At 48.9% G+C, this 26,011-nt stretch overlaps 1 protein-coding gene across 1 annotated transcript in view; it reads right to left on the reverse strand.

The window, feature by feature from the left end:
* The window catches only part of FAM184B (family with sequence similarity 184 member B), a 106,124-nt gene continuing 80,113 nt past the window's right edge, over positions 1-26,011 (reverse strand). The window contains exons 9-18 of the mRNA XM_005674541.3: positions 21,698-21,827; positions 20,147-20,359; positions 15,160-15,313; positions 11,718-11,878; positions 9,608-9,786; positions 7,971-8,117; positions 5,164-5,281; positions 4,477-4,581; positions 2,402-2,601; positions 1-153 (exon numbers count right to left, since the gene is read on the reverse strand). Coding sequence (XP_005674598.2) covers positions 60-153; positions 2,402-2,601; positions 4,477-4,581; positions 5,164-5,281; positions 7,971-8,117; positions 9,608-9,786; positions 11,718-11,878; positions 15,160-15,313; positions 20,147-20,359; positions 21,698-21,827 — 1,501 coding nt within the window. The 3' untranslated portion in view covers positions 1-59. The remainder of the gene's footprint in view (positions 154-2,401; positions 2,602-4,476; positions 4,582-5,163; positions 5,282-7,970; positions 8,118-9,607; positions 9,787-11,717; positions 11,879-15,159; positions 15,314-20,146; positions 20,360-21,697; positions 21,828-26,011) is intronic.

Here is a 26,011-nt window from a genome sequence, read left to right on the forward strand (position 1 = left end):
TTTTTTTTTCTCCTTCGATCAGATGTTTCAAAGAGATGTTTTTCAAGCATTCTATTAGTTTAGAAGGAAAAATATTTGGTAAACCATTCCTGGTGGGCTGAGCCCTGTTTCTGCTGGACTTCTTTGGATTGGGCTGTTTCATCATCTTGTGCCCTAAAAACAAACAAAAAGTTTTCTTAGATGGTTTAGAAAATAGTCAATAAACAACTTAATACCCTACCATCATTTCAGGGAAAGATAAGTACTTCTTTTCTCAAAAAAAGATACTAGGAGTTCCCGTCATGGATCAGCAGAAACGAATCTGACTAGTATCCATGAGGACGCAGGTTCAATCCCTGGCCTTGCTCAGTGGGTTAAGTATCCAGTGTTGCTGTGAGTTGTAGGTGTAGGTCGTGGCTCGGATCCTGCATTGCTGTGGCTGTGGTGTAGGCCGGCACCTACAGCTCCTATTAGACCCCTAGCCTGGGAACTTCATATAGGCAGGTGCAGCCCTAAAAAGACAAAGATACTAGAACGTGACAGGCCAACATTAGCAGCTGGAAACAAGTGAAGGATGGGGACAGGGAGGGAGAATCAAATTCCTGTTAGGAAAACAGAAGGTTCTCCACTGTTTCATTGAACACTAAGACATCTGCAACATTTATTATTTATTTCAGGCACGAATTAAAACAATAACCCTTCTCAAAAGATAAGAGAAGAAATGGTTAATTGATACAGCATTACACTTTATGGCTTCTTCAAAAGTTACCTCTACGCCGTGGCTTCTCAGTGAGGCTGTGAAATTAGCCTCATAAACTAAAAAGGGGAGATGGTCAGTAAAGCACAGGGAATCCTTTCTGAACAGGCTCTGACTGCATTTGTGAAGCTGCTTATAAAACAATAGGAACGCAGCTTTAAACAGAGGCGTGTGATAATGAGATGAACCGTGGCCTGGGTTACCCTGGCTCTGGCAGTTAATAGACCATGTGTCTGGGACTCCAGGCTTCAGTGTCCTCAGCTGTGAAATAAAGGGCTGGACTCATGCGATGACTGACAGGGGTCCTTCCAGCTCAGCACTTTTATTTGTCTGAACAGACTTTGGCAGGCAAGGCCTTTGGAAAAGGAACATTTCAGGAGGAGCCCTTTCTGGAATATAAACTTCAAAGCCCAGAATTAGATTCTGCTCTGAATGGAAGGCCGGATAGGAAGGAGAATTAATAAACGGAGGGGAAACCACACACTTCTGGAAGAGAAGCGTGCTGCAAGGGTTTCTGGAAAACTAAGAAGGTGGTGTCAGAGACCATCATTCATGATCAAACGCACAGATTCAGAGGCCTTAAAATTACAAGATTATACCACGAATCTTTTTGCTTTTTAGGGGCACACCTGCAGTATATGGAAGTTTTGAGGCTAGGGGTCCAATTAGAGCTGAGGCCACAGCCACAGCAAAGCGGGGTCTGAGCCACAGCTGTGACCTACACCACAGCTCATGGCAACACTGGATCCTCAACCCACTAAGGGAGGCCAGGGATCAAACCCGAATCCTCATGGATACTAGTCGGATTTGTCTCCCCTGGGTCACAATGGGAACTCCCACAGTGACTGGTTTTTGTTTTTGTCTTTTTGCCTTTCTAGGGCCACTCCCTCGGCAAATGGAGGTTCCCAGGCTAGGAGTCTAATCGGAGCTGTAGCCGCCAGCCTGCACCACAGCCACAGCCACACCAATGTGGGATCCGAGCCACGTCTGCGACCTACACCACAGCTCACCACAACGCGGGATCCTTAACCCACTGAGCAAGGCCAGGGATCAAAACCGCAAACTCATGGTTCCCAGTCGGATTCGTTAACCACTGAGCTACGACGGGAACTCCCACAGTGACTCTTGAGACAGAACCCTAATCATGGAAATATCCTGAAGCACTCTGTGCCAGGTCTTGTGCTAAGCATGTCCCTACGGATTTATTCCTTTAGACTCACAGGAGTCTGATGAGGTAGGTGCTGTATTATCTTCATTTTAGAGGTGAGGAAACAGAGACTCAGAGAGGTCAAGGGAGCTGCCCAAAGCCACACAGCTAAGAATGAGGAGGATCAGGATTTGCATCCAGCCTCAAGATAATGAGCATTCTTCTATGTGACCCACTCTGAAGTGGTCGGCTCAGTGAATCAATGTCTCCTGTCTAATCATCCATGAAAAAAAAGGCTTTCTGGAATTTGCTATCAGAAACAGTACCTTTTCTAAGGAACGACCTATTTCCCTTTTACTTAATCTTCCTTTTGGACTAGACTGTAATTTGTCCAAGGCAGGGCTTGTTAATGTTACTCTTGGCATCTGCCCAAATGCCAGGTATTTAATAGGTGCCAGAAAGGAATTCCACTTCCCCTCCCACCCATGGGAAATGGAACCACAGCTGTGACCGCCTACCTTGTGGCAGTTTTCGCATCTAGAGACGGGGTAGGTTTGTAAGGCCGGCCACAGCTGGGGCCTGGGTCTAAGCTGGGTGACTTAGTTATTGGAGGGGCGCTGATCCTGGAGCTCAGGTCCCCACTCAGAAAGTTCTTGGCATAGGAAGCGAGGTTTGGCACGCTGACCACTCGGCTGGGTACTTCCTCCATCTTCTTTTTCTGTTTGTATTAAAGGATAGGCCTGTTAGTGCCACCTCCAAAGAGGTGTTACTGTAAAAAATAACAAATCCGACTAATATCCACGAGAACCAAGTTTGACCTCTGGTCTTGCTTAGTGGGTCAAGGATCCTGCATTGCCATGAGCTGTGGTGTAGATCACAGACGAGTCTTGGATCTGGCGTTACTGTGGCTCTGGCGTAGGCTAGCAGCTACAGTTCGGATTTGACCCCTAGCCTGGGAACTTCCATATGCTGCATGTGCACCCCTAAAAAGACAAAAAAAAGTAGATAATGCCAGTCCAATTCAAACTCTATAAGCAAGGAGGCAATTATTTTATTTATATACTTGCATGTTATTTTTTAATTTATTTTTTTTGTCTTTTTAGGGCCACACCAGCAGCATGTGGAGGTTCCCAGGCTGGGGGTCAAATCTGAGCTGTAGCTGCCGGCCAGCGCCACAGCCACAGCATTGCCAGATCAGAGCCGCGTCTGTGACCTACACCACAGCTCATAGCAATGCCGGATCCTTAACCCACTGAGAGAGGCCAGGGATCGAACCCACAACCTCATGGTTAGTAGTCGGGTTCGTTAACTGCGGAGCCACGACGGGAACTCCACGTTATTTTTTTAAAGCATTTTTTCCCTCTGATCTGCTTTGTGCTCTAAAAAACACATAGGCTCATAATCTCTCTTAAAAGGCCATATACGGAGTTCCTGTCGTGGCGCAGTGGTTAACGAATCTGACTAGGAACCATGAGGTTGCGGGTTCGGTCCCTGCCCTTGCTCAGTGGGTTGGGGATCCGGCGTTGCAGTGAGCTGTGGTGTAGGTCGCAGACGCGGCTCGGATCCCGCGTTGCTGTGGTTCTGGCGTAGGCCGGTGGCTACAGCTCCGATTCAACCCCTGGCCTGGGAACCTCCATATGCCGCGGGAGCGGCCCAAGAAATAGCAACAACAACAATAACAACAACAACAAAAGACAAAAAAAAAAAAAGGCCATATAACAGCCCCCAGCAGAAGCTGAGCCCATCCTGCCCTCAAATACATTAATATTTCTGGAGCAAAACTTACATTTTGTCACGATAAGAGGGAGAGATAAGAATTATAAGAGTTCACATGAATTCTGCTTGAGTCAGGTTTATTGTCCAATGAGTTACTTCAAAAATACAAATATTTAGTACTTTTAAGATTGTGATAGCAGATGAGAGATTTGGATTTGGATACTCTTAACTGTAATAAATTATAATTAATAACAACTGTAACAGTAAATTCCAAACATATAAAAGGAAAAAAACTTTAAAAGTGAAGGATTCATGCTTTTCTTTCTCTCCTCCCTATCACCCAGATACAGACATTATTAATAGTAACACAATTATTTATAAAAAGTTTGGAAAATGCAAAAGTTCATAAAAGTTAAAAATACTCAATCTTTTGGAGTTCCCTTCGTGGCTCAGCAGTTAGTGAACTTGACTAGGATCCATGAGGATGCGGGTTCAATCCTTTGCCTCGCTCAGTGGGTTAAGGATCCGGCCTTGCCATGAGCTGTGGTGTAGGTCGCAGGTGCGGCTCGGATCCAGTGTTGCTGTGGCTGTGGTGTAGGCCGGCACCTACAGCTCCAATTTGACCCCTAGCCTGGGAACCTCCATATGCTGCGGGTGCAGCCCTAAAATAGCAAAACAAAAACAAAAAACCCTCAATCCTTCTATCAGATGTAAATCCTGTTTGTTAACACTTTGGACTATTTCCTGTGGGTCTTATTTTCAATGAATATTCCTCTAAAAGTATGCCAGCCAATTGATAAATAAACTACCATTATCTCTGAGGAAAACAAAACCAGCAGAATTATATAATGCACTGAAACCAGCAGAACCAATTTACCTTCATAGAAGGGGTCAAATACCCTGGGTGAGGATTGAAAGAGAAAGACCGATTCCGATGGGACATTGCACCGGGGAACGCAGCGTAATGAAATCTTCTCTCCTCCTGGAAAAAAAAAAAACAATACAACTGAGTCTACGTGAGCCTAACCACACAGCCCCAGGTCTGACTTGAAGGAAAATGCCTGTGCCAGGGCAGAAATCAGAGACGAGAAAAGCCTCAGGGAGGGAGGGGAGGTCAGTGGCAATGAGGAGTGTCTCCCAAAGTCCCCAGAGCTGAATGTCAGACCCTGGGAGCCGGCTTAACAAAGAACTTTCAGCCAAAGCATGGAGCACAGGAAGGCTGGGCAAGAGCCTAAAACAACAGTCAAAGTGTCAGGAGACATGGATGTGAGGTACAAGCCATTCTAGGTTTTCCCAAATTCTGCAGGTTAAAAAAAAAACCAGTACCAACACCAGGCAGATGCTGGGGGACTTAGGAATACAGTGATTTTTTTTTTTTTTTTTTTTTGCCACCTTCTTTCCTGTGTTATATTTTTTAAGTGAGTACCTCTTTTTTTTTTTTTTTTTTTTATACAGGGAAACAATAACCAAGACTCTTTAGTAAGGTGGTTTTATAGTTATCAGGATGAAAGCTTCAGGCACCAGGGACGTGCCAGGCTAAGCTGAGTGCCCCTGACGGCCTCACCGTGAGCTGCTTGATGATCTCCTCCCTCTCCTTCAGGCGGGTCTGCAATCGGCCTATGAGCTGAACATCCTCCGGCCTGGACGCCCCCTTCCCTGGCTTCTCTCCGGAATCTTTCAGTCTGTTTCAAGCAGGCATCCGTTAGCCCCCGTGCGGCAAAAGCGCAACCCCAAGGAGGGAGAAAAGACGGACGTGATGAGGCTGCTGCTGTGTGCTTGGCCCGGCCAGCCGCTCCCTGGCCATCAAAGGGGAAACCGGGGCCCAGAGAGCTTGCCCAGGGCCACCCAATGAGTTGGCTGCAGAGCCCCAGCTGGAGCCAGGACCTACACTCCCAGTCTGACTTTGTCGACTCCCCCAGCGGACTGCAGGGCCCAACCGCCAAAGGTCTGTGTGTGCACATGGATGTTCACTGGGGCTTCAAGAACCAGGAGGTTTGGGAGAGGAGGCCCGGCAGGGAAATATCCCCACCCCTCGCCCAGGCCAGCCCGTTGTGCTCATGCAGACACATGCCATCTGCCAGCAGGCTGAGAGGACAGCGTGGGCTGGTTCCCTCACAGAGCAGCAGGGCAGCCGGAACCCACAGCCCTTTCAGCGTGAAGCTGGAGAAAAATAACCTCCGGAGGATGGGGGAGAAAGAGGGTGAGAGCTGCAGGTGATCTACTGACGAGTTGATAAGAAGCCAGAGCTTTGGGGCGAGATGACCTGGGCTCTAATCCCAGCTCTGCCTTCTTCTAGCTCTGTAACCTTGGGCATAGCATTTCCCCCTTGAACCTCAGTTCCTTCTTTAAAATGGGCATGAAGCCGGGGGGCTGTGAGGACTCCATGAGATAATGCATGCCTGGCACACGATAAGTACCCATTAGATGGGAGCCGGTAAAACCTTCCACTTCGTATTTTGGATTTGCTTTGTATTGGAGACAGTGGAGGACAGTTTTTAAGAGCACAAGTTAAGGGTCACACAGGTGGAGTTCCTGTCGTGGCTCAGCGGAAACAAATCTGACTAGAATCTGACTAAGGACACAGGTTCGATCCCTGGCTTGGCTCAGTGGGTTAAAGATTCGGCATTGCCTGAGCTGTGGTTGTAGGTCGCAGATGCAGCTTGGGTCTGGTATTGCTGTGGCTGTGGGGTAGGCGGGTAGCTGCAGCTCCAATTGACCTCTAGCCTGGGAACCTCCACGTGCCACCAGGGTGGCCCTAAAAAGGAAAAAAGGGGGGGGGGATCAGACAGGTAACATTTAAATTTACTTAGTGCTGCTTGGCCTGGTCTCCTTGTCACTAACCCCATTCAATCCCCCCGTCTCTTCTCTTCTCAGCAGCGGGAAGCGACTGTTTAAAGGTAAATCAGACCATATGACCTGTGCTCAAAGTCTCGCCAGGGCTTCCCAGTGCATCCCATCTGAACACCCCCGAACCCCTTCCCACTCGGTGCGGCACCTCCTCCATCCCCCCAGCTCCCTTACCAACCTCAGGTTCTGCCATTCACTCTCCCACTCACTCCCCTTAAGCCCTCTGGCTGTGCCATCTCTAAAGCCAGCCCCAGGGCCCTTGTGCTTGCTGTTCTGTCTGCTTGGAACGTTCTTCCTCCAGATGGCTCTCGTTTCCTCATCTCTTTATGTTAAAATGTCACCTCCTTGCCCATCCTTGGCACTCTCTAGATGCTCGTCCTGTTTTCCTTCTAGCACTTTCACTACCTGATATGAAGCTAAACATTTGTTTCTTTCTTTGTCAGAATCCCCAGTTAGGATTTGTGAGTGCTACGAGAGCAGTCTTTAATTCATGCTGTAACTGCAGAGCCTGGAACAGCACAAGGCACACAGGAGGCCCTTAATTAATAGTCGTTGAATGAGTAAATGAGCACATGGACATACGCATGAGGGGCCCTTAGTTTCTTTATCTGTCCATGGCAATAACAGTTTCCACTTTAAAAAACTGCCATGAAGATGAAATGTGAGATGGTGCAAATTAACACAGGGAAATGCTCATTAAAAACTAGCTCTGATATGGAGTTCACATTGTGACTCAGCCGGTTAAGAACCTGACTACTATCCACGAGGACGCAGGTTCAATCCCTGGCCTTGATCAGTGGGTGAAGGATCTGGCGTTGCCGTGAGCTGTGGTATAGGTCGAAGACACGACTCAGATCTGGCATTACTGCGGCTGTGGTATAGGCCAGCAGCTGCAGCTCTAATTTGACCCTAGCCTGGGAACCTTCATATGCCACATCTGCAGCCCTAAAAGATAAATGAAGAAAAAAAAAAAGAAAAAATTTGATCTGGTGTTGCCGTGAGCTGTGGCATAGGTCGCAGATGAGGCTTGGATCTGGCATTGCTATGGCTGTGGTGTAAGTCAAAGACACGGCTCAGATCTGGCCTCACTGTGGCTGTGGTATAGGGCAGCAGCTGCAGCTCCGATTCAACCCCTAGCCTGGAAACGTCCATACACTGTAGATGCAGCCCTAACAACCCCCCGCCCCCCGAAGAAAACCACACACACACAAAAAACCCAAAACAAAAAACTACCCATAGCCCTGATCTTTCTGATTTCTTCTGAGCATGGGGGTCAAACCAAGCCCAAGAGGCAGTGCTCCTTCCTTACAGATTCCCAGGGCCCTGCCTGAGAAGGGAATGCAGTCTCCTAAAACATCAGGTGACCAACCATCTCAGATTTCCTGGGACTTGATGGGTTTCCTGGAACTCAACACTTCCAGCTTTCAAACTGGAGGGTGCTGGGGACACTGGGATGAAGTGGTCCCCCTAACAAAATGATACAGCTACCAGTCCCTCCCAACCTGGGGCCGAGGCCTCACTCACTCGGTTTCCAGGGCAGCCAGCCGGGCCTGGAGCCGGGCTTGAGCACTGCTGAAATCGGCCACCATGGCCTGCATCTCCTTCCGGTGTTCCTGGCGTAGCAGCTCCAGCTCCCGGGCCCGCTGGGCTTGCTGATCCTCCTCCAGGAGCCTGTAGGGGGCATGAAAGCACAGCTGGGCTTGCCCAGGCTCTAGGGACTGAACCTCTAGGGCACTGGGGTTTTCTCCCCCTCTGCTGGGGGGTCTGCAGAATCTGAGGTCAGGACACGGTGGGAAAGAGACCTGGGGTGGAGTCTCTGGGCTGTGGGGTCCAGGATAAACCCAGCTTGTGGGAGCCTTTCCCAGGACCTCCCACCCCAGCATTCCACAAAGGGGAGACCTGAGCACAAAGGGCAGACATCCGGGGGAAGGGGTGGAGGACAGCTCAGGAGAGGAGTCCCAGAAAACGCTCTGCCCACTTGGGGCAGGCAAGAAGGCCTGGAGGCTGAGATTCTCTATCAGAATTACTGAACACAGGGACGCGAAAGCTGGGAGGCCACCAGTCCAGGGTGGAGAGGCAGGGCGAGAGAGGGATTAGGAGAAGAGCGATTAGAGCCAGGCTGCCTGTGTCCATCCTTGGCTCCCTCATCACTTCCTAGCTGTGTGAACATCAGCAAACTCTGTGTCTCCATCCGACAGGAGCGGCTACCTTGCAGACTTACTACAAGGATGAATCATGTCCATCCATGTCCAAAATAGCCCGTGGCACAAAGCACGTGTTAAATCATCAGCTATCATTTTTCTTAACCTTGGGGTGGGGCACACAGGGATCCACAGACCAGTCTCAGGAGTCTGACACCCTCAGAAAGTACATGCATATTTTGGTGGACGTTATCCTTCTCCTGGAGAGGGACCACCTTGGCCAGGGTGGGCTCATGGCTGTTTCTCAGCTGAGCTTCAGACCTGCTTTCACTTGACCTTCATGCCGGGGCCTGGGACATTCCAACACTGAGATGAAATGGACAGGTGCCTCCAGGAGACAAACTACCCATGCTCACTCAAGAAGAAACAAGACGATAACCTGAAAAGTCCTTTATGTATTAATAAAATTCAATTTGTAGTTATGAACCTCCCAGCAATGGAAAAAAAAGCTCTGAATTCAGGACTGATCACGGGCTGTTCAACCTGGATTAGGAAATAAAAGAGTTACCACCACAATTTACCGAGTGTATGTTTCATTGTATTTTATAACAGCCCTGAGAGCAGGCCATGACTTCTACTTTTTATGGGTAAGGGCGCAGTCTTGGAGAGGTTGGTTAGTGCCCAAGGTCACACGGCTAGTTAAGAGTTTGAGAGTCTTGAACTATTCCACTGCACTGTCTCCCTAAGGCTGGTTTTGAGGATACTTTTGTCATCATTAGTTTTGAGACCATAAGGTCCCTGATCCGTACATTAATAGCGTGACCTGTCTATTTCACGGCACATCCTCTGCTGTTTTGAGATCCAGAATTCCTAGACCACTGACACTTTCCATGGGTCAAAGGAGTAACGTCTTTTCTTTGGGGAGATGCTGAGAGAGCGACCCAATCTTAGATCCCAGAGGCTCACCTAGGAGCAGTGGAGGGAGGGAGGGAGCAAGGGACGGAGGAAGGGAAGCTCCACCTGCGCTGGTCGCGGAGCTGCAGCGCCTCCTGCTGGTGCTGCTCCACCTCCGCCTGCAGCCGCTGCACGGCCTCCTTGAGCTGGGAGTTCTCCTCCCAGAGGCCACATCCGTCGCCAGGCTCCTGTTCCACGGCGCCCTTGCCTTTGGGGGGAGCTTCCTGGCCCGGGCAGCCTCCTTCCTGGGGAGAAAGCAGTCACAAGAGCCGTTTGCAGGGGGTACAATGGCAGACAAGGGCCACAGACGTGCCGCAGCCACGTCCCAGCTGGTGCTCAGCCAGCCTGGAGCCCAAATCAGGCTCCTGATTCTAGAGCCCACATTTAGTCTCTTAAAGTTTTCTGCTTTGAGAGCTGACAAAACCCAGCCTGCAAAGAGTCTAAGTATGCTGATGAGCCAAGAATGTGGCTCAAAACAAGCCCAACACTCCACCTGTGTGGAGTGATGAGGGGAAGGTCTCTGTGTCTCTTATTTACAAGGACACTCATCTCACTGTGAGGGCCTCACCCCCATAACCTAATTACCCCCAAAGGTCTCGTTTCCAAATTCCATCACAGTGATGATGAGGGCTTCAGTGTGTGAACTTGGGGCGACCCAGCTCAGTCCGCAGCACCACACAGGGCGGAGGAAGGGGAGAGTGAATATTGGCTGAACAGTGAGTCGGGGTACATCCCAACACCACTTCTTTTTTTTTTTTTTGCCTTTTCTAAGGCCGCACCTGCAGCATATGGAGATTCCTAGGCTAGGGGTCCAATCAGAGCTGCAGTTGCCGGCCTACACCACAGCCACAGCAACACCAGGTCCCAAGCCTCGTCTACGATCTACACCACAGTTCATGGCAATGCCGGATCCTTAACCTACTGAGCGAGGCCAGGGATCAAAGCTGCATCCTCATGGACACTAGCGGGCGTTCCTTACTGGTAAGACACAACGGGAACTCCTATGTCTTCTGAGAAATCGTTCTAGCTGACTGAGGCTCCTAGCTATAATCCACTGCCCACATTTGTCCTTGCCTGGCTCTTTAGCTACGGTGCCCTCCACACCCAATCATTCCTGCCTCACTGACACCTTCTCGACCCCTCAGAGGAGAAGACACGAGCTTCCCCTTCTCTGAGAGTCAGGTCCTGTCTGCGTTGAGGTTAGACGCAATGCTTGTTTCCTCCACCAGTCCAGGACCTGTTCCAGGAAAGAGCCCTCTCCTCTTCATCTTCCCGATCCTACAGCACCTAGGAGAGTGGCTGGGATTCAGTAGGTGCCAAATGAATGCTTGCTCTGCCCTGAATGATCCCTGAACGTCAATGGTTCAGACAGAAATTCAAAGATTGATTTATTTAAATGGGGTCAGGGTTAATCCCTGATCAGTGAATGAAGCAGTTTGCAAGTCCACACAAACGTGTCTGAAGCTCTCTGTGCATGTGTTCATTCCACACAAAGAGGAAACAGTTTTGCACAGGGAGCAGGTTGGCCCTGGCATCTGTGTGGTGTGGGACGCCCTGGGGCACTACCTGCCACTCACACATGCAGGACCCACAAGAGCACGGGTAAGGTCCCGTAGAGCCACTCTTGACAATGGGAGAGAGAAGCTGCAGAATAAAAGCATCCCCCTGCATCCTTGGCTGGCACAGATTTGAGGATTATTGCAGGGAGCTCCTCGGGGGATCCCAGCAGATAGAACATCCTTGGGAAAGCATCCTTCTATTGCCCACCCTTCCACTCCTGCGGCCTGGGGCTGATCCTCCTTGGGCTACACGCCTTCTCTGCAGGTGATAGACCCAAGGCCTGGCGGTTCCTCCTGGAGGGTTCAGGGCTTCCCTCCAGTGAGGCAGAGGTGAGGGCTGGCACGTGGATGACCAGATGTCATCTCGTCCACAACCCTCAGGTGGGCCTGGCATTCATGGCAGAGAGATTCTCTGTCCCCTTCCACAGAAAAATAAGATGCTGCCCTTAAAACTTGTTTTTGCTTTTCAAAGATGGGAGCCTGCAGGCTCATCAAGGTACCCCCAAGCCTGTGGCAGAAGAGGGTCTCCCCACTTCAGACAGGGAGTGAGTGAGCAGTCGGAGCCACTCCATGATGCTCCGAGAAGGGTGTGGCCTGGGCAGGGTAGGGGCGCTGACCTCTCCGGTGGTGTGGCCCTCGCTGTCCCCTGGATCCTGGGTGATGGCCTGCCACCTGCCCATGCTGCCTGGGGCCCTCCGCTCAGCCTGCAGCATCTCCAAGTCTTTCTGGTGCTCAGAGCAGGCAGCCCGCTGCTCTGACAGCTCCTGCCTCAGGGACTCTGCAGAAGGAAGAGCAGAGGAAGGTCAGGGGCACGGTGAGGCTAACATCTCTTCTGCAGGGACCAACGTCTCTAGCTGCCGAAGGCACTGGTTCCACCTCCCCGAACTTACTTATGGCAAGAGAACAGTAGCAACAATACCATGTAGAGGGCACCGAATGTGCTAAACCCTTGAACACTGTTCTCACTTAAGCCCTACAACCACCCCCCCCCCAGTATTATCCCTCCTACTTTACATGAGGGAACAGAGCTTCAGAGAGGCTGAGTAAGCAGCCCAGAGCCACACAGCTAGGAGGCAACAGATCGGGATTCGACACTCCCCAGGGGACCACCTGCTTAGCCACTGTTGCCTTGGTTACGATGGGTGGCAGATCAGGGTGGGCCATCCTGAACCCAGAGCTGAACCCTAGGGCAACGCCCAGCCTCGGCACCAAATCAGAAAACCAAGAAGAACAGGGAATTAACAAATGACCCAGTGGCCTCTTCTAGGGGTGTGGTTGTCACATCGGAAATGTTGACACTTATGCCAACTTGTATGGAGATAAAACATTCATAGGTTCTCCCGCTCATGGATGTGAGGTCCAGGCTGGACTGTGGCACCTGGAGATGGCACATCATCCCAGCGGTATCGTGATGAAAGCCACCCAGGAGAAATGTACATGCTCTCTGCAACTCAGGGACCGGGGCAGCCAGAAACTCCAATTTCACCTCTGAGAAAGGTAGGTGATTTCTGAGAGTGTAACACTTCCCAGTATGTGCTCAAAAGGCAAAGAAAACAATCATTTCAAAAAGAATATTTTCTGATAGACACTATTCAGTGAGCTATTAATTTTTAAAGAGAGGGTGATTTTCAAGTGCTAGTAAATGTGATACTTGGTTTTCTATTATGGACTTCTGAGACTTTATATTTTATCTACTGCAAATTACTTTTGAAACATTGTTCCAATAATCCTATAAGCCATAAGATACCCAGTACAGGCCTTAATACGGAGCAAGTACTCAACGTCTATTTGTAAAATAAATAAATGATGCTTAGACTGGGAATTAATGATATTGTGAAAGTGTATCAGTTGTAAAAGATTTCCCATAAAGTTTTTAAGCTTCTCTGAAAGGGAAAGTATTGAAGCACATATACAACTTCATGTATTCTGATGCTACCATGTTGAAAAATTTACGTGATCATCTTCCTGCCTCTCTAGGATTTTAATAGAGTAATTTCTACAGCTTCTTATTTAAAAAAGTCCAAACATAACCCAATTTCTGAAATCCTTTATCACAGAAATGTGTGTAATAAAACCCTTTAGCAAAGCATGTACAGAAGGTCCATTCATTACCTGCCTCGTGCTTCTCATACTTTCCCACCATCTGTCCACCCATTCAACCATCCATTCATCCACCATCTACACACCCATCCATTTACACATCTGTTCATCCACCCATCCATTCATCCATCCATCCATCTACATATCCACCTATCTACCCATCTATCCATCCAGCAATCCACTGATCCCTCGATCCATCGATCCATCCATCTATACACCCATCCACCCATGCATCCATCATGCACACATCCATCCATCTTTCCACTCATCTACACACCTGTCCACTTACCTAGCCACCCATCTATCCATTTGCCCGCCCATCCATCTATCCATTTATGCATCTACACACCCATCCATCCATCTACCCACCTGCCCATCCACCTATACATCCAGCATGTCTGAGTCCCCAACCCAGTTTGTCAGGCAATCTGGTGGACACTCGCTCTCCTTGCCCCTCACACACTGACTTGTACTGCAGGTCAGGTGTGTCTCACACAGACGGTGGAATAGGAGTAAGTGGGAGCAGGAATTTCTAACATCACCCAGTCATGGTCCATGCTCCCAATGCCACCCACAAAGTCTACAATTTGCTATCATTATTCTAGAGTCCACAAAGCACCCCAGTATGTCCCCAGGGGCCTTCCTAAATCTTTCATCCAGGTAAGGACCCAGCTGCTGTGGGATCAGAGGGGTCAGGGAAGGGACAGCAGGGACAGGAGCTGTGGGGCGCTGGAATCTCCAGGGGTGTCCAGCCTGATATGAACCCAAGGAGTCTCATTCCTGAACATGTGGTGCAACCTGGAGTTTATCTTGTGTGATGCGTTTCCTTCAGCTGCTGCTCACTTTGGCATTTCCCACATGGCCACCTCCATTCCAGGGGGGCTGCTAACTGGGACATCTGTGGCTCTCTCTCTCTCTCTTTCCTGCTTCCTACACCACTTCCTCCAGAAATGGGCAGGGCTGACGTGCTGATGTGCAGTGAGCAGGACGTACCGTCTAATGAAAACTCAACCAGGCAGCAGGTAGAGTGCATTCACCTACAGAACTAAAGAAACTGCTCTTCCCAGAATTCTCTTAAGGAGAGCCCTGTCTGGGTTTAAAAAAAGTTTTTAAAGGCCAATATGACCTTTAATGCAAGGCACCTGTCTTGCTCTGAAGAGGGAGAAAGAAGATGAGAGTAAAGGAGAAAATGAGGGAGAGAGATGACCTACGAAATAGGAGAGAGGCCCCTAGCGTCAGCCGTGTGGTATGAGAATACCCGGAAACAGTAACGGTGAACATGCACGTAACATTTACTGGGTCCCAGGCTCTAGTCTAGGGACTTCCTATGCACCTGCATAATTCTAACAGCCCAGTGAGGTGGACACTATGACTATTTCCATTCCACAGATGAGCAACAGAGTCAGAGCAGTTAAGCAACTTGCCCAAGGTCACACAGCTAGTGAGCACCGGAGCTGGGCTGCAAGCCCAGGCAATTTGGCTCTGGAGATCTTGGCTGCCTCTGGAAACTTCCAGAATGCTTCGTGTGACAGGTTTTTTTTTGCTATGGAAACTGAAGAGGAGGTGAGTTTTGTGCTGGGGATACTATGGGGGCAGGGAAAGGAGGCAGAGGAAACTGTAAGAGCCTGGGAGCCTAAGTCCCCAAGTCTGCCGACATTGTCAGGACAGAAAAGAGTCTGAGGCCGTGTCACAAAACTCTCAGGAAGGCTCAGCGATCAGGCTTATGATCAGTGACCATGACAATGATGGTGATAATGATACACGCTCCGGGCTCATGTTACAAGCTAAGCCTTTTATATTAATCTCATCAAATGCATACCACCCCGCTATGATGTAGGCACAAGTGCAACTCTGTTTTGCAGAAAAGGAAAATGAGGCTGAGAGTGACCTGCCCCATATCCCTCAGCTGCCCCTCGTTTCTGCACATGGGCCCTGGCCTGTGCATGGCTGGCTGCGTACCTAGCAGCAGCGCCTGCTGAGCCTGCATCCTCTCCAGAGCCCCCTGGAGCTCTTGCCGTGCCTTCTCCTCCAAGGCCTGCAGCTCCAGCCGATGTGCTTGGTGCTGGATCTGGAGGCTGTGGCTGGATTCCTTCTTCAAGCGCTCCTCTGTGGCCTGTGGGCAAAAGTGGGAGGAGGGGGGCATGACAGTGGGCACAGAGGGGGAGACCTGTCCCCTCTGCCTAGCTCCTCCTCTGTGTCAGGCCCCCCTGGGTACTCGCCACGCCCCAGGGGAGGGCTCATCAGACTACAGCAGATGCTCCCCCACCTGCCTGGGATGACAGCAATGGCTTGGCCACAGCAGCCATTTTGTGCTGTGTAAACCTAACTCCTGTTCACAGCTGATTGAACCAGGGTGCACGCCTGTTTCAAACCGAGTCAATCATTGAAGATTTGGTGCTAGGAGGTTGGGGAGGGAGAAAGCAAGCAAGAGAGACACACAGGACTAGGAAAAAAACAAACAAACAAACAAACAAAAACCAGATTCTCCCCTAGAGCTTTTGGAAAGGGCCATGCCAACACCTTGACTTCTGACCTCCAGAAGTGTTAGATAACAATTTTCTTGTGTTCAGCCACCAAGTTTATGGTAATCTGTTACAGCAGCCATAAGAAACTAATACCTTCTATTTTTGCAACAGAAAATGCCAATTAACAGGTACCACTTTTTAGGGGAGGAAACTGAGGCTGGGAGAGAAGAACTAGCTTTCCCAAGGTCACACAGAAAAGATGCAGGATCAGGAAGAAACAAGCTCAGAAAGGTGAAGTGCCCTGAGTGAAGAGTGGTAGCAGTGGAGGCAGGATTGTGACCCACGGGTGGGGGTGTCCAGGGCCCCCCAAGCCCTCACGCAGCCTCTGGGAACTACAAGACATAGCACTGCACCAAATGCTGAGGCTCCTGATAGGGGTGAGCAGAGGAGACAGCTACCTTGCTTTGCTCTTCCTTCAGCAAATGAGGAGAAACAGTCTCATTCCTCCCATGGAAAACTCAAGCATCCCCTGGGTAGTTTAATAAGACAGAAAAGTCTTGCTTTTTTTTTTTTTTTTTTTTTTTTTGTCTTTTTAGGGCCACACCTGCAGCATATGGAGGCTCCCAGGCTATGGGTCTAATCGGAGCTGTTGCTGCTGGCCTATGTCAGAGCCACAGCAATGCCAGATCCGAGCCGTGTCTACAACCTACACCACAGTTCACGGCAACACGGGATCCTTAACCCCACTCAGTAAGGCCAGGGATCGAACCCGCAACCTCATGGTTCCTAGTCAGATTCGTTTCCGCTGCGCCACGATGGGAACTTCAAGAAAAGTCTTGCATTTTTTCATACTCTCTGATACTCTCCTTGCACTTGCTGCAAGCCTCAGAGAACTCCAACTGGTGACATTTTTATCCCCAAGGAAATGGGGATAAAGGGATTGAAGCAAAGGTTTTAAAAAGATGGAGCTGAACTATTTGTGACTTGGCCTCTTCAGATGAGCCCTGCCTGCTCGGAAGCCCTTGGCAGTGAAGGACCACACAAGGTTTAGTGGCCAGACTTTATATTAAGTCAGACGCTCATCCTTGGTGAATTGCTCCAGCCTCTTGGTGTTTGCCTTGCTCTGCTCTGAGGCCTCCTAAGGCCTCACCCCCAACTCTCCATGCTCCATTCTATATAAAGTCTCCTTTCCTTGTGCTCCCCACATACGGGGCAGCTATGCTGTGGCTCAGACCCACGGAATTAGAGAAACCTGTTTGAGCGCCTGCCTTTCCCCCAGCGGTGAGCTCCACAAAAGCAGATTGTGTTAATCAGCTTGGTATCTCCAGAGCTCACCACGACAGGAGCTCAAAATGCTCAATAAATACCCGCAGAGGGAGTTCCCGTCGTGGCTATGACGGAAGTGAATCTGATTAGTAACCATGAAGACACAGGTTCGATCCCTAGCCTCCCTCAGTGGATTAAGGATTTGGCCTTGTCGTGAGCTGCGGTGTAGGTTGCAGATGAGGCTCGGATCTGACGTTTCTGTGGCTGTGGGGAAGGCTGGTGGCTACGGCTCCGATCCCATCCCTAGCCTGGGAACCTGCATATGCCACAGGTGTAGCCCTAAAAAGCAACCCGCAGAATCAATGAGAATAAGAAGAATAAAAATCAATGAATAAGAAGAGTGGATTGATTTATTTATTTTGTCTTTTAAATTATTTATTTATGTATTTTTGCCTTTTGTCATTACCACTGAGCCACAAAGGGAGCTCCAAGAGGGGATCTTTTTAAAACTGAGTTCTGCTACGCTCTGAGTGTTTGTGGCCCCCATACCTCCCTCTACCAAAATTCATACGTTGATGCTATTAGGAGGTGGGGCCTTTGGGAGGTGCTTCGGTCATGAGGGTGGAGTCCTCATGAATGGGATTAGTGTTCTTTTACAAGAGACCCCAGAAAGAGCCCCCTTCCCCCTCTGCCATGTGAGGCTGCAGTGAGAAGATGCCCATCTATGAGCCAGGAAGTGGGCTCTCAAGAGACCCCGAATCTGTTGGTGTCTTGGTCTTGGATTTCCAGCCTCCAGAACTGTGGGAAATCAACTTATGTTGTTTATAAGTCACTTAGCCTTCATTATTCTGTAAGAGCCGCCGAACAGACTAGGACAAGCTCCTACTCAGCCAGGCACTGTTCTAAGGGCTTTACATGGATTATCTCTTTTGATGCCCTCAACGGTCCTGTAGGGTACATACCATTTGCTGTCTTTTTATGACTGAGGAACCTGAGGCGCAAGGAAGCCTAAGCTCCTATTCCACGATTTGAACCCAGGCATCCCGCTCTTAATCACTATCCTGTATTAGGCATGACTCTAGGTCCGCTATCTCAGAGGAGAACTGCATCCTGACTCTCTGGTCTCATCTTGGAAACATCCCGTGAAGACTGGAGCCAGCGATGAAAACCCCATGCATGTGGTGCCAGGGTCACCAGGGACTGGGGCTCGGAAGTGCAGGGTAACCCGAGTGGGCAGGGCACCCTCTCCTACCCCCACAGCCAGGTCTCAGATCCTCCTTTCTCCAATCAATTGGAACCCCTGGAGCTCCTCCCCTGCAGGTGGGCCAGGCCCCTGGGCTTCCCCTGCCTCCTGCAGGGGACTGAGGTCTGCAGCCCGGAGGGCAAAGCTCAGGCCAATGCAAAGGCCAGCATGACCCAGCAGCTAATAACCTGGGAATCTAGGCAGCCTGAGCGCTTGGAAACTGCAAGCCACGTTGGAAAAAGATTTCAGAGAGTGAAAGAAGAAAGGGAACTCACAGCTTCCAAGTACCTACTAAGTGCCAGCAGGCCACATGCATCATCTCATTTCTTTTTTCTTTTCTTTTTGTAGGGCCACAACCATGGCATATGAGAGTTCCCAGGCAAGGGGGTCGAATTGGACCTGCAGCTGCCAGCCTATGCCATAGCCACTACGGTACCAGATCAGAGCCCATCTTCAACCTACGTATTTCATAATTCAGCGTCTCTCTGGTTTAGTTTATCCAGGGATTTGTCCCCCTGCCCCCATCTCTTGTCCTTAAATAAGAGAGGGGTGACTGCTTGACTGTGCTGAGTGAGCTGGGAATCTGGGCCGCCACCTTCTCAGCCACTCCTGCCTTCTGTCTAACCGGTGACTCCAATTCCTAGCTTCTCTGAGCTCTGTTTTCAGCTTGGTTCTCATCATTCTCTGTCTTCGGGCACTTTGGTTTGAGCTTCTCTGCTATGCAAGGTCATATACTTTGTGCCCTGTCCTCACGTGTGGTGGTTCAAGGACACAGATGCCTCCCAGCTTCATCTGAACACAATGGGCCTTTGCTGTGTGTCTTTATTGCTTTTTAGAGCGTTTTCAGTAGGGAAGAATTCAAGAATATGCTGCCACCTTTAAAACCAGAAATCCCATGGTTTTTTTTTTTCACTCAATCATCTTGACATCTCCATGAAGCAGGTATCAATACCCCCAATTTATAGAAGGGAAATTACACTTGAGACTTTAATTCAGTGAGACCCATACATTGCTGCTATGAGCTGGGAGAGGACTCAGTGATGAACAGGTAGAGATGGTTCCTGGCCTTGAGAAGCTTCCAGTTTGGCGGATTTGATGGTATAAAAGAAGGAATTAGTTAGTGAAGCCTGATGTGACAGAGATAGAACAGGGTGTTGTCTGTGGCAGTCACAGTAGGAGCCTCGTCCAGAGAGAGCGGGGAGGGAAGGACTGAGAAAGCAGAAGGTAGAGGCGACAGGCACAACGTGCTTGAACCTCCCTGCTGATTACTCGTGGCCGTGGGCTTGACCATCTCATCGCTGCTTTCCAAACCCTTCAGGTCTTTTCCACTGAGCTTGCCTTTCTTTTTTCTCTTTTTTCTTTGTCTTTTTAGAGCCGCGCCCACGGCATATGGAGGTTCCCAGGCTAGGGGTCAAATTGGAGCTGTAGCTGCTGGCCTATGCCAAAGCCACAGCAACTCGGGTTCCGAGCCTTGTCTGCAGCCAACACCACAGTTCATGGCAATGCCGGATCCTTTAACCCACCTAGCAAGGCCAGGGATCGAACCTGCATCGTCATGGATACTAGTCAGATTTGTTTCCACTGAGCCACGACGGGAACTCCTGAGCTCGTCTTTCTCATCACTGGGTTGCCCCTTCCCTTTTTTAAGCCTGGCTTCTCAGCACTCATCATGCCAGATATTGCCAGAGTCCTGAAAGAAAATCCTTCTTACCCCATCAAGGTCACATGCAGCTGGGGAAAAGCAGGACCAGAAGCTCAACAGATCTGAGTCTGAATCCTTGCCACTTGCTAGCTGTGTGACCTCAAGCAAGTTACAGAACCTCTCAGAGCCTCTTTCCCCATCCAGAAAAAAGGACTATGATAACAATGATGATAAGATGACTGTGAGCACCGGAAATAACGTAAAAGCTACCACAGCAGGTGCTAGCGCATGACTGCTCAGGGATGGTGGAGTCACCACTAGCATCCTTACCTTGAGTTCCTGGTTTTTGGCTTTCTCAAGCACGCGGAGGGCTCGCTGGTGGGAAGCCTCGAGCTGAGCTCTCGCAGCCTGGTTCTGCTGAACCGTCTCCTGGAGCTCGCGCTGCAGCTGCTCCCGCTCTTGGTCTGAGAGCTGCTTGAGTTCCCGCAGGTCCTCCCGGTAGCTGCTGGCGCACTGCTCCAGAGCCTGCTGCATCTGCAAGACCTGCCCGCCAGGGCATCCTGCCCTCAGGCCCGGCCCCTCTCCCTGCTGGGGATTTTCTTTAGACATTAAAGCTTTCTTTTCTTTTCTTTTCTTTTTCTTTACTTGTCTTTCTTTATTTTGCTTTTTAGGGCCACACCAGAGGCGTACGGAGGTTCCCGGGCTAGGGGTCGTTCAGAGCTGTAGCTGCTGGCCTACACCACAGCCACAGCAACGCAGGATCTGAGCTGCATCTGGAATCTACACCACAGCTCATGTCAACGCTGGATCATTAACCCACTGAACAAGGCCAGGGACCGAACCTGCAACCTCATAGTTACTAGTCGGATTCATTTCCACTGTGCCACAATGGGAACTCCTAGAAATAAAAGCTTTCCGAATGGCTCTGCAGCCCAGCTGAGCCTTCTCTCTCCCTGGGAACTCTGAGAGGGTGGGAGCTGCAAGTCTTAAGAAACTGAGAAAGGCCGCCCTCCTGGCGCTTTCTCCGCTAGAGCCACAGATGCCAGGGAAGAAGGACTGGGACATATGCTATACAAGAAAAATCAAGAGGGAGACCATCTATTGCCACGGCAGCCTCCCTTGTGTGCCCCGTGTGCCCAAACTCGCTTTCTTTCTTCTTTTTGTTTTTGCTTTTTAGGGCTACACCCATGGCTTATGGAGGTTCCCAGGCTAGAGGTTGAATTGGAGCTGCAGCTGCCAGCCTACACCACAGCCACAGCCACGCCAGATCCAAGCCACGCCTGCAACCTACACCACAGTTCACAGCAATGTCAGATCCTTAACCCACTGAAGGAGGCCAGGAATTGAAGCTGAATTCTCATGGATCCTAGTCAGATTTGTTGTCGCTGAGCCATGATGAGAACTCCCCAAATCTCGCCTTCTTTATGGAAGCTCTCCCTGCCAACTCTATCTGGCATTAAACCCATCATCATCACCAGGTAGCCTCCCAGTCTCCTTTATTCTGCTCCGCTCTTCCTTTTTCCCGAAGCATTTAACATCTTCTAATAAACCATGTGCTTTGCTTAGGTCTTATATCTAGTATTTACTGTCTGTACCCACCTCCTCTGCTAAAATACAAGTTGCTGCAGGACTTTGGTTTGTTCACTGAAGGTATCCAAGCCCCTAGGAGAGTTCCTGGCTCATACCAGGTGCTCATGAACCACAGGAGGAGTTGAATGAATGAACAAACGGAACCAAGAATTCCATCTCACCCGGGCCTGGGAATGCCCCCCAGCTTGGGATGGGAATCAGGCCCTGTATGCATTTTCATCTGCAAGGATGAGGAAGAGGCAGGGTTTCACAGGGCATGAGGGCACCTCTCCACCGCAGCTGTCCCTCTACCTGGGCTTGTAGTCTGGCTTTCTGGCTCTGCCATTCCTCCTGCAGACGCTCAAGGTCCAGTGTCTTCTCCTTCGGCAAAGGGCCCAGTGGAGGCTGCAGGTCAACTCCCTCTTTGAGGGGCACTTCGATCCTTTGAAGAGATGGAGGCCAAAATCACCAAAGCTCCTAGGCTGGAAATGACACGACCACCCTGATAACATCTCAGCCATTTGGGATAAGAGGAAGGAACTTCTAAGGCGGCTAGTGGGATGAGAGACATCTTACTTGCATTTTAAAAAGCAGAGTTCCCATTGTGGCTCAGCAGGTTAAGAACCTGACTAGTTAAGAACCCATAAGGATGAGGGTTCAACCCCTGGCCTCACTCAGTGGGTTAAGGACACGGTGTTGCCATGAGCTGCAGCGTAGGTTGAAGATGCAGCTCGGATCTGGTCTTGCTGTGGTTGTGGCATAAGCCAGCCGCTGCAACTCCAATTCAGCCCTTAGTCCGGGAACTTCCATATGCTGCAGGTGCTGCCTTAAAAAGAAAAAAATGAAATTGAAAAAAAAAAAAAAAAAGGCAGTGTGACAAATCCTCAGTGCTCTTGCACTTGGGATATTGTCAAGATTCAACTGGAACCACCCAATATCTGTTTTAGGGGGGTGCTTAATAAATGATGAACTGCCCAAATGACTGAGAGCTCAGCGTTACGCATATGGTGTCCTTGGGGCTTCAAAAGGAGAGGTCTCTCACGGTCTAATTTCACAGCTCTTCCTTCATATGGAAGAAAATGAGACAAGGATGCTTTACTTGAATAGAGTACTTTACCTTTTTCAAAGCACATTCAGGCTTTTACTGGCTGTTCCCAAGTATAACTAGGAGGATGACACATGGCCTTTATGCGTATGCAGCAGGACTAAGACGATGCTGCTTTAAAACTACTGTAATTTCTTCATTCTAGAAGAGATGCTGACAAATATTTTTGGACGAGACTTTGCGGTACCCCGTCCTAAGGTTTTAAAACAGCTGAAAAATTCCAAGGTGATTGGCTGAGATTGTAAAGTGAAGTACTTATCCTGTTTAACACTGTAAAAGATGCCACACGGCTGTCACCTCTGCAGAGACTGCTGAGATTCCAGTGCTGTTTTGTCTCCCCTGGTAAGGACATCAGGCCAGAGAACCAGAGTGTAAGGAGTTAGAGCCCTGCCTGTGAAGAGAGGCCATGAGAACGGGGACTCTGGCTTGGCAGAGGTGAGAAGGCCCAGCAACACAGACAGTCACTGGAGACCCCTAAAAGGAAGGGCGGGATGCCTAGAGCAGCACAGCAACACGTTAAGGGCATGGACACTAGAGCCAGATTGCCAGGTTCAAATGCCAGCTCCACGACCCTGGGTACATGACCTTGGCCGAGCTCTTTAAACTCTCTGGGTTTCCTCATCTGCAGCATGGGGTTAATCACTGTACTTTGACACGGACTGTTGCAAAGATTAATAGAGTTAAATATCTAAAAACTGCTTAACCTTGTATCTGGCACATAATGATAATCACATAAAGTACGAACCAAACATTTCACCGAGAGAGAAGGTTTCTTCCACATCTGAATTCTCCTCGGCTGTCCTCAAGTTTTTGGAAGACGTGCTAAACATAACCATATTTGAGGAACAATAACAGGGGGATACCTTGGTCTGAGCTTTGGATGTGAAACAAACCGAGGGTTAGGAGGCCACAGAGGTGACCAGCAGTGAAGCAGCCTAGAGCAAGAATGACAGGTGACACTACTGGCTTGGAGAACAGGTAAACTCTCTCTGGGAAGGCGACTGGACTTTGTCCCAGGGCTCAGTTATTACTTTTTTGCAATGTTTTATTGAGGTAAAATTTACAATAGTGACATGCACTGACCTCATGTGTACAATTCAGTGAGTTTGAACAATAGACACAACCATAAAACCAGCCCTTCAACCGAATATAGAACCGTTTCATTCACTTAAAAGTTTCCCTAACAGGCTCTTCCAGTCAATCCCCCCCAGCCACAGGCAGCCAACGCTTTGATTTCCATTATCATAGATTAGCTTTGCCTGATCTTAAGCATCATACAAACAGAATCACGTGGTACTTACTCTTCTGGGTCTGGCTCCTTGTGCCCTAAGAAATGCCTTTGCTATTCAACCACACTTTTGCGAATGTCAGTAGTTCATACTTTCTGCTGCTGAGTAGTATTTAGTTACATGTAGGTTACTTTATGCTGTCTTGCCTCTTTATTATCTCAGGCAATATCTCTCATTTAGATGATGTCTTTGTTTCATTTACATTGTAATTATCAAAATGACTGGATTTCAATCCACAGCTTCCTATTGGTTTTCTATTTGCCCAATCCTTTCTCTGACTGTTCTTCTGTTCTTCCCTTCCTGCCTTCCTACCTGAAAAATTTTTAGGATTCCATTTCAGTTCTTTTATTGGATTTTTAAGCTCGTCTTTGTACTGATGTTTAATGTTGCTAATGGATTATAATTTGCATCCTTATAAGAGTCTACTCAGAATTAATACTGTACCTCTTCATATAAAATGCCATTCCCTTATAACAGTGTAATTCCATTAATTCCATCCTTGTCTTTTGTACTAGTGTGGTCATATATTATTAAACTACATGTATTATAAACTCCACAGTGTTTATGACTATCATTACTGTTATTAAGCAGCTAGATGTCTCTTGGGAAATTAGGAGAAGGAAAGACAGTAATTTCTTATGTTTACCTGTACCTTTACCATTTCTGATGTTCTTCCTTTTCTTCTACAGATGTAAGTTTAAATTTGGTATTATTTCCTTGCAGCTTTAATAAATTCCATTACTGTTTATCATATTGCAGCTTGGCTGGTGAAGAATGCTCTTAGCTTTTATATAGCTGAAAATGTTTTATTTCACTTTCATTTTTGAAGGACATTTTCACTGGATTTAAAATTTGGACTTGATCTTTTTTTTTTTTTTTTTTCCTTTTGGTACTTTCATGATACTGCTCCATAGTTTTCTAGCATTCATATGAAAATGGGGCTGGAAGGCTGAGAAATCAATTGTTATCAGTATTCATGAGATGTCAACTATCCCCTTATGTAACCGGTCCAGTTAGTTAGTTAGCTAGCTAGTTAGTTAGCAAGTTAGTTTTTGCATACAATATGAAGCAGGGATCTGAATTATAAATTTCCATTTGGAGTCCATTGTTTTAGCATTATTTATTTATTTATTTATTATTTTTTCTTTTTAGGGCCACACCCGAGGCATATGGAGGTTCCCAGGCTAGGGTTCAAATCAGAGCTCTAGCCACCAACCTACACCACAGCCACAGCAACACCAGATCCAAACCACATCTGCGACCTACACCACAGCTCACAGCAACGCCGGATCCTTAACCCATCAATCGAGGCCAGGGACTGAACCTACATCCTCATGGATGCTAGTCAGATTCGTTTCTGCTGACCCATGACAGGAACTTCCAGAAAGGAATTTTATTCTGGCTGCGCTGGGACTCCAATGTCTTCCAGCCCTGCCTCACCTCTGGAACCTCCGTTTTTCTCAGCACCATGGCAGCAGCACACTCCTCACAGAGTCTCATCTGGTACATATTACTCAAGCTCCTGGCAAGGACCTATGGAAAACTCTCAGAGATTTCTGCCCTCTCTTCTGGTGCCCTACCTTACAAATTCCAGCCGTCTTCGCAGCTTTGAGTCTGGATATCTGCCTCCTCAGCTCGGCTTGCCTCCACTTCTCTGTGCGGTGGTTGGCACTGTCCCCAGGCAGAGAGGCAGGAGCAAATGCCGGATGATGGTGGGATTCAACTCATGTTTCCTTCCGAAGAACACGGTCCTTCTCTGCATATTGTGACCCAAGCTGGGCCTCTGAGAAACCTCTTTGAAATCCCTGCCAGTATTTTCAGGATAAAGATGATTTCCTTCCCTTTGGAATTGTGAGTTTTAACCAGGACAAGATTTGCGGCTGCCAGTGGTAAGTGACAGTACCAGGATTTAGTCTGGAGGCCTGACTCCAGAGTCTGTCCTCTTTAACTGCTCTGGTTACAGACCTCATAGATCTGGAGACAGAATCTGGAGGGCGCTGTGGAAGTGTTATTAGCTGGAGGGTTCACTGGACTACAGGGTAGCTGCAACTGCCATGGATGGGATTTAGGCGCGTGGGCTCTGCTTACTCAGTGCTATATTCTGAATGTTTCTGTCCCCTCAAAACTCCTATGCTGAAGCCTACTGCCCACTCTTAGGGTATTAAGAGATGAGGCCTTTGGAAGGTGATGAGGTCATGAGGGTGAAGCTCTCATGAATGGGATTAGCGGCTT

The sequence above is a fragment of the Sus scrofa genome, chromosome 8 (assembly GCF_000003025.6).
Source record: "Sus scrofa isolate TJ Tabasco breed Duroc chromosome 8, Sscrofa11.1, whole genome shotgun sequence".
Taxonomy (NCBI): domain Eukaryota; kingdom Metazoa; phylum Chordata; class Mammalia; order Artiodactyla; family Suidae; genus Sus; species Sus scrofa.